Source organism: Chinchilla lanigera, unplaced genomic scaffold (assembly GCF_000276665.1).
Source record: "Chinchilla lanigera isolate Chin_1 unplaced genomic scaffold, ChiLan1.0 scaffold00157, whole genome shotgun sequence".
NCBI lineage: Eukaryota > Metazoa > Chordata > Mammalia > Rodentia > Chinchillidae > Chinchilla > Chinchilla lanigera.
Window position 1 is genome coordinate 23,663 of NW_004955558.1, and position 12,461 is coordinate 36,123.

At 39.9% G+C, this 12,461-nt stretch overlaps 1 protein-coding gene across 3 annotated transcripts; it reads right to left on the minus strand.

Annotated features, from left to right (window-relative positions):
- Positions 1-1,257: 1,257 nt before the first annotated feature.
- On the minus strand, positions 1,258-12,234 carry LOC102030247 (zinc finger protein 665). Of its 3 annotated transcripts, XM_005412652.2 has the most exons (4): positions 11,126-12,234; positions 7,191-7,317; positions 6,489-6,614; positions 1,258-4,487 (listed from the first exon to the last, which is right to left on the minus strand). In XM_005412652.2, the coding sequence occupies exons 1-4, from the start codon at positions 11,195-11,197 to the stop codon at positions 2,461-2,463; spliced, it is 2,352 nt and encodes a 783-aa protein (XP_005412709.1). In that variant the 5' UTR covers positions 11,198-12,234; the 3' UTR covers positions 1,258-2,460. The 3 variants fall into 3 exon arrangements, with proteins under 3 accessions (XP_005412709.1, XP_005412715.1, XP_013364317.1); XM_005412658.2 differs by lacking the exons at positions 6,489-6,614; positions 7,191-7,317; positions 11,126-12,234 and adding an exon at positions 5,665-5,753; XM_013508863.1 differs by lacking the exons at positions 6,489-6,614; positions 7,191-7,317; positions 11,126-12,234 and adding an exon at positions 5,520-5,644.
- Positions 12,235-12,461: the final 227 nt, after the last annotated feature.

Here is a 12,461-nt window from a genome sequence, read left to right on the forward strand (position 1 = left end):
GTCTTTGTTTATTGGATTCTCCAATACCAATAATGACTCATGTTTAAAACTTGGGAAACTGGGCATGGTGGCACACAGCTGTAATCTCAGAATTTGGGAGGGTAAGGTAAGAGAATCACCACAAGTTCAAGGCCCACCAGAAAGAGACACTGTCTCAAAAAGCAAAACAAAAAACAAGCAAAACCCAGCCTTCGTTTCTCTTATGAGAAACTTCAAAAATATTATATATAATTATAATTTGGGGGGAGGGGGACAGGATGGAAAAAATAACTGAAAGGGAAAAGACTGATGAAAATGGAGCTTTTGCAAATGGGAAGGGGATCAAGAGTTGAAAGGACCAGGGAGGAAAGGGAAGGATATGGGAAAGTGGATGAGAAGAGTAAAATGTATTATGTGTATGTATCAACTCCCTATGACAACTGTAATCTTTACATACTGCAAACATGTACTGATAAAAAAATGAAGAAAAAAGAACATTCTTGTTCTGAGTGCATAGACACACAAGGATATGCTGAGTGCCTAATGAAAGCAAGTGGGGTATGGACTCCCAAAGTCTGTTTCACTGCAAAATCATAGTCCTGTTCAGTGGCATAACTGTCGTATGCTTGGCATGGATAGCACACAGCCTGATAACTTCAAAGTGGCCAAGAAGGCTAGAAGGGACAGACTAACTCTGTTCTACAGGTTTTGGTAAGTCTTCCACCAGGGCCTGGTTGACCCCCAGCACAAGCAGAAAAAAAAGATTTTATTTAGGTCTCAGAAACCTTCTGCAAAGCACCAATAGGTGTGCACTGTTTTGAAGTCTTTAAATTTCTCACCCCAGATGCTGGAAGGGAAGTGTGCAAAACAGAAGTGCAGTGGGCCTCTAAAGATATTTATCACGCATGAGCTCCTTCACACCAGGCCAGTAAACACAAGGTTTCTCCATCTGACCAGCAGAGGGCGTGCTCACACAGCGGCTGCTGCATTGTTTGCCACCAGAGGCTTTGCTAGTGGTGGGCTTTGCCTGAAGCCTCTTAAGAAAAGATCACTTACCTTTCTACTTCAACTGGGCACCCAAGAGCTAGGCAGGCCCATGCTGGCCCCATACAGCGGCAGCTGCAAACATTCCACCCTCATGTTTTCACAACTTGTGAACACCTCTACTTATGATATTCACCCCAATGAATTTGTTTTCAATTACTGTATATTGTCATTGTGTTATAAAGTACTGCACTGAGATGAAAGGAAACCATGTGGACAGAAGAAACATAAGGATTCATAGTAAAAGATTAAATTTTATTAAAACATTAGACCAGTAATATATTCTGAATAAAGCAGTAGCAAGCTATTAACACCCGCAGTTAAATGTCATGATACTCAAGAAAATGCTATTTGTAAAATTATTCATCTTTGTGGTACTGACAATTGAACTCGGCCTCATGCATGCTAGACAAATGCTCCACCACTGAGCTACATCCCACCCAGACCCAATTCTGATTCTTTCAATTACACTCTACAGTCTAACTCATCTTTCTTCAACTTTGAAAAGGACTCATTATTAATGAATTGCTCTACGACCTTTACTGTCACTCAGTGTAGAAGGCAGTCAGCATTTTTCTTGCACTATTTCTTCCATAGTCGGTCCCTAATAGTCTATCATTCTCATCCCATGAAACCCCCAGGGCCTAATTTGCTGGCTTGCTATACTGCACAATCATTTGGTAGCATGTTTATTCCTAATAACTATGGTGCTCTTTTACAGACACAATGTATGGAAATGACTTGTCATAGTTGTATTGTATTCTCTGCCTTTTTAAGTTGCTAGTTTACATAATATTTTAATTTCAAAAGGCAAACTCCTTCTTGAACATTACATATAGGTGATCCTTACCTAATGAAGGTAAGCCCCTTTATCTTATTGGTTCTTTCTCAGAGACCACAATGAAGGGCCTGTAAGGAAGGCAGAATATTAATAGGTCTTAAAGTTCAGGTTCAAAGTCATAAATAGCAAGTAACCTTTTCAAGAAACCTCACATAACTGGATAAAATACTTTATAACCTAATTAGGTATTTCCAAAAATCTTTGTACCTTTTATGTGTTTCAGGTCATGCGTTTCCACATATTTTTAATTGGAAATATTGGGCAGAATGTAATAGTAGAGAGCAAGAGACTGAGTTCTTCTTGGAATAAATCCTAATCTAGAGTTATCATCATTTGTTAATAGCTTTACTACATAAGGACCCTCCATTTATACGGTTTCAAAGATACATATTTTCAAAGATGTGTATGTTGATGTCTAGTGTAAGACTTGGATTAAAGCCTGTGCTGTATAATTTGTAAGATTTCTTTTTAACATGGACTCGGAAGTCTATGGATGCTTTAACTATTGATAAATGGTGTTCAACAGTCATTGCATTTATAAATACTCTTAAAAATGAAGTCTCTGATGTTATGCAAGAAGTTGTGACTAACTGCATTCACTTATAAGGTTTCTGTCCAGCATGAGTTCTCCGATGACTTGCAAGGTTGGAACTTCTACTAAATACCTTGCCACAGTCTTTACAAGTGTAAGGTTTTTCTCCAGTATGAATTGCCTGATGGGTAGTTAGGCTTGAACGCACACTAAAGGCTTTGCCACACTTATCACACTTGAATGGTTTTTCTCCTGTATGAGTCCTCCGGTGACTCGCAAGGTGCGAGTTTTGGGTGAAGACTTTGCCACACTCATTGCACTTGTATGGTTTTTCTCCAGTGTGGATTGCCTGATGGGTGGTCAGGCTTGAGTACACACTGAAGGCTTTGCCACATGCATTACACTTGTAAGGTTTCTCTCCAGTGTGAATTCTCCGATGATTTGCAAGGTGTGAATTTTGAGTGAAGACCTTGCCACACTCAGAACATTTATAGGGTTTTTCTCCAGTATGGATTACCTGATGAGTGTTTAGGTTTGAATGTGAATTAAAGGCTTTGCCACAATGATTACACTTATAAGGTTTCTCACCAGTGTGAATTCTCTGGTGAATTGCAAGGCTTGAAGTCTGACTGAAGACCTTGCCACATTCATTACACTTGTAAGGTTTTTCTCCAGTATGGATAACCTGGTGGGAAGTTAAGCTAGAACGCACACTAAAAGCTTTGCCACACTCATTACATTTGTACGGTTTCTCTCCAGTATGAACTCTCCAATGCCTTGCAAGGTTTGAAGTCTGACTAAAGACTTTGCCACACTCATCACACTTGTATGGTTTCTCTCCACTATGAACTCCTCGATGACTCGCAAGGTGTGAGTTCTGGGTGAAGACCTTGCCACACTCATCACATTTGTAAGGTTTCTCTCCAGTGTGGATTGCCTGATGGGTGGTCAGGCTTGAGTATACACTAAAGGCTTTGCCACACTCATTACACTTGTAAGGTTTCTCTCCTGTGTGGATTCTCCAGTGATTTGCAAGGTGTGAATTTTGAGTAAAGACCTTGCCACACTCAGAACATTTATAGGGTTTTTCTCCAGTATGGATTACCAGATGGGTGTTTAGGTTTGAATGTGAACTGAAGACTTTGCCACATTCATTACACCTATAAGGTTTCTCTCCAGTGTGAGTTCTCCGGTGAATTGCAAGGCTTGAAGTCTGACTGAAGACCTTACCACATTCATTACACTTGTAAGGTTTTTCTCCAGTATGGATAACCTGATGGTTAGTGAGGTTTGAACGAACACTGAAGGCTTTGCCACAGTCATTACATTTGTAAGGTTTCTCCCCAGTATGAATTCTCCGATGACTTGTAAGGTGTGAATTTTGAGTGAAGACTTTGCCACATTCATTACACTTGTAAGGTTTTGCTCCAGTGTGATGTCTCTCATGTACCAAAAGGTATGAACGTCTGAAAAATGCCTTACCACACTCAATACATTTGTACAGTTTCTCTCCCGTATGAATTCTCCGATGATGTGCTAGAGATGAGGTGTAACTAAAGACCTTGCCACACTCACTGCATCTGTAAGGTTTCTCCCTAACATGAGCTTTTTGTCTTTGTGTGAGTAATGAAGAATAAATAAAGTCATTTCCATATTCCTGAAAAATATGTGCTTTCACAGGAGAAGGAATTCTGTGGAGTGGTGAAACTGAGGAACCACGGTTGATAGACTTCTCAACTTCATTACTATCAGTTTTCCCTTCAGATTGAAGTGTCTGCAGTTCAGGTAAATGTGCCTGAAAGCTTAAGCCAAGCCAATTTTTCATGAACTTATTTCCTGTATCCCTTTCATCACCCTGATCTCTTCTACCAGTGGGACTTTCTTTCTGAACCACAAGCACTCCATTGTAACTTCTTTCATCATCTTTCCACTGAAACTCAAATTCATGTATATTTTTTTGGATATCCCTGAGTGTAGAGCTTTTGATGTCATTCCTTTCATGTCTTTCCAACATCACTCTTTTGAATATTTCTCCTGCACTGTTCTTCCCTTTTGGTGATGATCCCTTTATCACACGTTTAGGAGAGATATCTACAAGATATAAAGTAACATATATTTCTGATTAATTAGATTTAAGTTCACATTGAAAAATATAGCCCCAAAGTATGATATTTTTAATTATGAAAGGCAGTTACATATAATTCCAATTAATAGGAGGAAAGCCAAGTTTCTTTTCTATCATGGCTGAAAAGCACATTACTAATTGACAAAAAACATATGGTCACCTCATAAATGAAGAGAAAAAAGTTCATATTTATTATGCATAAATAAATCCTAAAATACCATATGATATATTGCAATGGTAAATAACCCCAGAAAATTCATGTAATGGATTAATGAATGGTAACTTTTAATTCCAAAACAATAAAAACAATGGGTAAAGAGGAAAAATTCAAAAAAATGATGCCAGAAAAAAACATATCTTGGAATTTCTGTTATAAAACTACCCATACCTTCATAGAGCAGGAGTTTCATAATATTAACCACTAGTGCATGACAGGTTTATTGCATAATGCATGCTGAAAAATCATCATCTGTAGATCATCATAAAAATTACAAAAAATTCTAGTAAGCCACAATAAAATAACCAGGCAAATAGAGAATAACTATATTTATACAAAGTTAGAGATTATGAGTTATTTTTTTTTAAGAAAAAGCAAGGCTTGCCAGGCTTGGTGGTACATGCCTGTAACACCAGTACTCAGGAGGCTGGGACAAGAGGATCACTGTGAATTCAAGGCCAGCCCCGGCTATATAATGAATTCAAGGCCAGCCTGAAATACATAGTGAGATGCTGTCTCAAAACACAAAAAGCAAGGGTTTGTAAGAAACAGTACACAGAAATGGAATATGGTTTTCTAAATGTTTCACTGAATACCTAACATTGAAAATACATTATATATACATATAAGGAATGAGTTAATGTCAAGATAAATGTTTATAATGTGGAAATGGTGAATAAAAACTTATTACCATATCTATCACCTCAAAAACTTGTTAGTTATTCCTCTTCTTTGCTTAAAATATACCCTTTATCAACAACTTAGTGTTATATCTACCTACCAGCCTGCCATTCTTTCTGCTTCTAGGAGTCCAGTTGGTTTAGATTGTTTATTACTGAGAACCTAGTATTGCATTTCTCTGCTTGACTTATTTCACTTAATAACACATTCACCAGGTGGATACACATTGTTGTAAACAGAAGTACCTTCCTTTGAAGGCTGGAGAGTATTCCCATCTGTCTATATACATGTTCTTAATCCATTATCTGTTGATGGACATGCAGGTCAGTTACACACCTTGACTACTGTGAATAATGCTGCAGAGAACACAGACTGTAGATTATTTCTTGGAAACCCTGATCTCAAGTTCTTTGCATATATGCCTAGAAGCTAGATTGTTGAATTACACAGTAATTCTATTTGTAATTTTAAATTTTATTTACTTTTTTTTTGTAGTGTTGGAGATCAAACCAAGGCCTGTGTACTTTGGAGCTACATCCCCAGCCCTTATTTTTAGTTTTCCAGAAGCCACATATAATCCTCCATTATGAATGCACTAGTTTACATTTCCATCAACAGTGTACAACAGTTACTTTTTCTCCACATCCTTGCCAATACTTACCTTTTATCTTTCTGACAAAAGCTATTCTGATAGGTAGAAAACAGAATCTTATTTAGACTTAAATTTTTATTTCTATTGTTAGTGATATTAATCATCTTTTCATGTACCTGTTACCTGTTTCTATATGTCTTTCATGAAATGTCTATTAAATTCCTTTTCCCACTTCTTAATTGTATTAATGCTATGGCTGTTTCAGTTTTTTACATATCTTTATATGTTAATGCTCTATTAGATATACAGTTTACAAATATTTTTCTCAGTGCTATGCTCTGTTGAACAGAACCATTTTCTTTTGATGTAATCCATTTTTCTGTTTTTGCTTCTGCTATCTGAGCTTTAGACATCAAACCCCAAACCAACTGCTCAGACCAGTGTTATGGAGCAGCTTCTCTGTCCACTTTGTCTTACCTGTATTCAGTCCTTTGTGACAGTCCCACCTATTTGTTCTTTCTACTTTCATTTCATTTTCCACAGTCCAGGGCTCTCTTCCTTGTTCCAATATAGAAATAACACTCAGGTTAGGAAGAAAGATTCCTATTTATAAAAAGAAAGGAAATCAATATTCTGTGGCTTTTCTAGAATCCAGATCTATGTTTATGTGGACACAGAAAATATTCTAGATGGCTCTACAAAATATTTAAAATAAATAACATAAATAAAATAAATAAATTAAATAAATTCATTATTTCTTTAGGCTTGGGAAATGTTTTAATATGCAGACATCTATCTAGGTCTTTCCCAAGAACTACTGAATCAAAAGAACAGGGAAAGAAAAAAAAAGAATTGGACATTTTAAATCTGCCATAAGAGCCAAGGATGTAGCTCAGTGTTAATGCACTTGCCTAGCACATGCAAGCTTGAGTTTGATCCCCAGCACTGTTTAAAAAAGAAATGTCTGCCATGAGATTGTATGCATAGTGCAGTTGTATAGCTACCCAATTATGTATCAAAAGTAGGCAGAAAATGTTAAGAAAGGGGATGGCTGAAGTGTAGAGGGTACACCAGAAAGCTTTTCAATTCTGTGTCAACAAAGCTTCAACTTCAGCTAAAGGCACAAAATGGGAAACTACACAGAAGGCAGATCAATTTCTGGAGGAAAGCCATCCTCACCAAGGGAGAGCAGGTTCCTGTAGTTCTCCAACATCACGTCCCTGTACAAAGTCCTCTGAGCAGGATCCAGGCATTTCCACTCCTCCTGGGAAAATTCTATGGCCACATCCCTGAATGTCAAGCATCCCTATAGTGAAAAACAGATGTCACCAGTGGATAGTTATGATCACCACATAAAGTAAAAAAGAAGAGAGCTGTAAGGAGAGATTTAACTGGAGTGAGTGAACTAAATCCATGTTGCGACATTATGAAATACATACCTGGTCTTTGTGCTTCCAGATACATAGTCCACTTGGAATCTCTAGGTGATAAAGATGCTTATATATACTAATAAGATGACGAGTGGCAAGAGGACCCTAGATAGTTTTTGGAAGGGGATGAGTCACCAGAAAAACTAAAAGGAAGGTGGGGTGGTACAAATTTGTAATCCCAGGACTCTGGGAGGCTGAGGAAGAGGGAGTGGAAGTTTGAGTCCAGTCTGGGCAATGTAGTCACTTAACAAGATCCTATCTCAAATAAAGCATAAAAAATGGGCTAAGGATGTAGCTCAGTGCAAAGGCCCTGGGTTCAACCCCCAGTAGGAAGAGAGAAGAGAGGAGAGGGAAGGGGATGGGAGGGGATGGGAGAGGAGGGAAGGAGAGGAAAAGGGAGAAGAGGACAGAGAAAAAATATATACAAATAATCATACAGATAAGCTTATCTGTATAGAATTGTTAGACATTACGTTTGACCCACCAATACATACTCAGTAGCTAGATGAGCTATAGCATGAATGGTGACTTCAAACATGAGGGTCTATAGGGGATTTTTTTTAAAGTCAGAATCTTAAAACCATGAGGACAGCAACAGCAATAACTAAAGTTTGGGAACACATGCAAGTGCTGAGCATCTCACATGCACTGTACTGGCTCGTAGAGCGGCATGATGTCCTAGGAGAAAAAGACAGGTATAGCTTTGCATCTGAGGGCGAGCTGTGTCACAGACACCAGGCAGATTCTGCTCAGGTAAACGAGCTAAAAATGGGAGAGGAAGCACCTACCGTCAGGTGTCTGAGACTGGAACTGAGCCTAAAGAATCAGTGAGGTAACATAGCATCTAAAGTAAATCGTTCATAGATGAAAGCTTAGGAAGTTCAAGGGCAACACAAAACTTCTAACGTCAGTATATATCCACACATGCAAGCATATGATACATAGTATTCTTAATACAGTAGTGTCAACTCATTAACAGGATAGGGTATAGCTAATTAAGGCTGCAGAAAGTAAGCTATAATTTTAACTGACAAAAACATAAAAACTGTCCTCTATAAAACATGGTAAAAACATGCAAACTACAGATGAAAGGAAATTCCAGGACATCAAGATGGTGATGATTTCTTGTATGTGACATAAAAGTACAGGTGAGAAAAGCAAAATCAGACCAATGGAACTATATCCAATTGGAAAACTGTATAAAAGAATTCTACTGAGTGAAAAAGTTTAAAAGAAAACTAACAGAAATTTGAAAAGAAAAAAAATAGAATGGCTTCACAAACCACATGTAAACCTCTTATGATATATATTATCTTCAGTTTTTAACATGAACCAGGGGACTGGGGATGTAGCTCAGTGGTACAGTGCTTGCCTATTACACATGAGGCCCTAAGTTTGATGTCTAGCTAGTGCTGCAAAAAAAGTAAAAGGACATCAAATTAAATAAATAAAATGAACCAAAAACATGTGCACAAACATGCAAATAAGAGATATAAACAAATTATTAAACAGCAAAACATTAGATCCAGCCAGGTGTGGTAGGCACATCTGCAACCTCAGTGCTTTGGGCAGCTGAGGCAGGAGGATCAAAAGTTTAGGCTCAATCTGGACAATTCAGTGATTTAGCAAGAACCTGTCTAAAAGTAAAAGAAAATTAAATTTAAAAATTAAAAAAAGTAAAACACAAAATCTAAAAGAAACATAGTACTTTACAATCTTGTACTAAAGGAAGCTCCATATGAAGAAACAAGCTAAAAGCTGAGTACAGTGGAGCATGCCTACAATCCCAGCTACTTGGGAGGCTGAGATAGGATGGTCATAAGTGAGAGGCCTGCCTGGGCAACTCAGACCCTGCCTCAAAATAAAGAAAACATAAAGCTCTGAGGATACATGTCAGTGCAACAGCCCAGGTTCAATATGTAGTACTAAAGAAGAAAGCAAAGTATAACATAAAAAAATGAGATTTCAAAACAAGATATGGCAGCCCTACAATCCCAGCACTCTGGGAAGCTGAGGCAGGAGGATTCCAATTCTGATCCCAGCCTGAGCTACTCAGTGACTTAGTGAGACCCTGTCTCAAAATTCAGAAAATCAAAAAAAGGACAAAGGGGTGTCAGTATGAAGGCCTGGGGGCTCAGTCCCCAGTGCTGCCAAAAAAGGGGGAGGGGACAATACGATATGTATAAATAAGTAAAATTATAAATAGCTCATGAAAATAATAAACCACAAGAAAATAAAATTGCAATATATGAAAACTGCAACATATGAAAATCCTTTTTATATATATATATCCACAAAGCCAAGAAACCTACTCAAAATCACAAGGAATTGGCATATGGAAATACAAACCGTTTAGTTTGTCTCTAGACTGTCAAACATAAAAGAACTCATCAACAAGTTTTACTTGACGGGGAATATGTTACTGGTGGGAAGGAGTTTCTTTGCAAGTGGAGGTAAAGACTGACCTTTATGGAACTAATAAAGCAGGAAAGCATCCTAGGGGAAATTGCCCTTTCCACTGCCCAACCAACAGAAGCACTCAGACACCTGCAGTGAAAGCAAAAGGCAGCCACTGTGGCATTCTTTGTAAAAGTGAAAAAGTAAGAGACACGCGCCTTCATTCTCAGGATGCTCCCACAAGAATGCGGATGAGTAAGCCATCTTTGTTTCCTAACAGGAAAGCATGTGAATTTCTAAATCCTGGAGATAAAACATCACAACAAAACATTCACTGAAGAATCCTCTCTCAAATCGTACAGTGATGTGCAAATACACTTGTCCCACACATGAATAGACTCCTGCCACAGACGTGACAACAGTGGCCTCCTGCTCATACGTGACCCGGGGAGAAGACAAGGCGAGGACAAGGTTTACATCTCAGTGCCCAAGCCTCGTGACTGTCTGCGGCTTTACTATAAGACAAATGCGTATGTCACACGCTGCTACACTTCTTGTTGAACATTTAATACTAACTGCTGGGTGGAGATTATGGTTCCATCCCCACTGATGGTCTGCTGTGATGCCGGAGTGAAAACATGATCATTCCCCCTCCAAATACCTGGTGCTTAAGAGTCCCTGCAACAACACCAGTCTCCCAGGGATGGAAGGGGTAAAAACAGTTTAAAGAATGTTGGGCTACTAGACACTGAGGTAGTTTAATATTTTAAATTGGCAGAATAAAGCAGCCCCTATCACTGTGTCTAACTTTCCATTCCATTTCCAGTCACTCAGATTTTAGTCAGAAACACTGAGTCGCTTGATTATGTACAAATGTATTACATAGTGTTAGGCAGAACACATTTCCTCCATAGGCCTCCCTTTCTTGAACTTAGGAGATATTTGTTTATATTAATAAGTGACTTCCATGAACAGCCTCTTTATCTACATCTACCTGCAGATGTGCCCTTAACAACCCTGCTGCCTGCAGCACTGACACGTGGTGCCCACATCTGTCTCCCATGCCTGCCATGGCGGGAAGCCCTTCCCAGGATCATGACTAGCACAGCCTCCTCACATGATCCACATCACTGGTCACAGTGAATCTTACGAGACATGAGGAGGGCCAAGGGGGGCCCAGGAGACTGAGCAAAAATGTCAGATGACAGACTCAGAGGTTGCAGCGCCCATGCACAGCACTTCAGGAAGGAGGGAGACGCGAACAGGCAACTGACAACATCACTTTACCTGAGCAAGAGCCATTCTTGACTCCTTTTCTTCCCGCTTCCTCCTCTTCCAGGCTCCTTCTGCAGGTAACATGAGTTTTTGGAAGTCAAACCTGAATGTTGAAAACACACTGGTTAAAGCTCAGAATGGACACATGCTCTTCCTATACCACAGCCACACACACCGGGAGGACCCGCCATGAGGAAAGACAGTCCACTGCTGCCCACTGCATAGGGAGAGGGTAGGAAGGAGAGGTGGGGACTGGGGATCATATATGCAGGGACACAGACTCCTACAAGAAGACCAGCAGGAGACTTCATGACACTTCTTCAGAGCTCACTCCCTCCCTGGGGCTTCGCCAGAGAACAGACCCAGGCCTATCCGAGGCTGAACACAGCAAGCCCACCTCATACCTCTATGAATCACAAGCTGATCTTGGCCCTAAGAAAAGCAGGACAGTCTGGGTGCCCGGTGTTGTGCACAGAATGGAATCAACTTTAATATTATGAAGCCTGGGTCCCAGGCTGACCATGGGAATGGCCCTCTCTGGTCAGGGGCCACAGGAAACTTATTTGCAAAACATTCCAATAGGAATCCAGGGTTGAGCACCACCCACCAGGGCAAGCCCAGCCCCCTCCCACCTTCTGACTTCGCTCTCCCTTTGGAGCCTTGGTGTCCCCAGGATCCACACAGTAGACTGGGAAGGACCAGAAAGAAATTGCAGAGCAGGCAACATGGAGCAGAGGTGGGTTAGGGTGTGGTTAGGATGGCAGTGCAAGGCGGAGGCCACAGAAGTCTCATGGAGATGCTAATATCAGAACAAAGACCAGGAAGGAAGGTGTCTGCCACCTGCAGCTGATGGGCCAATGAGTTTAAGCAGAGACAGAACCCAGGGAAGGTCCTGAGCCAGGAGCTACAGTGGTGGCAGGAAAAGGCAGGAGGCCTGTGCAGCTAGGGCAGAGCAAGCAGGGAGGATACCGCAGGAGACGAAGGCAAGGGCAACTTCTAGAAATGGACCAAACTGGGCTGAAACTGTCAAACTTCTACACCTCAAAGAAATTTTGAAACAAGCTTCCTTGCCTGTTTTAAGTAAATATGTAATTTTTCTTCATTTTATAAATCAAACATCTTCTATCTTCTGTTTTATAAATAGTACAGACAGAGGGCTGGGCATGTAGTTCAGTGATAGAGCAGTTGCCTAGCATGCATGAGGCTGTGGGTTCAAGTCCCAGTACCACATAACAAAAACCAACAACAAAATTAAACAATTAACTAATGAAGTGATTTAAATAAATACAGGCAGAGAGACTCAGCCAAGTCCCAGGAAGTACAAAGTCAGCCAAACTTCGATGCTGAG

Excerpts from the sequence above, each read along its gene's own strand:
- LOC102030247 (XM_005412652.2), bottom strand. The coding sequence starts at position 11,197 with ATGTTACCTGCAGAAGGAGCCTGGAAGAGGAGGAAGCGGGAAGAAAAG. Across the intron at positions 6,615-7,190 it reads CAGGAACCTGCTCTCCCTTG|GAATCTTTCTTCCTAACCTG; the intron begins GTGAGGATGGCT and ends TTTTATAAATAG. Across the intron at positions 4,488-6,488 it reads TCACAAAGGACTGAATACAG|ATATCTCTCCTAAACGTGTG; the intron begins GTAAGACAAAGT and ends TATATCTTGTAG.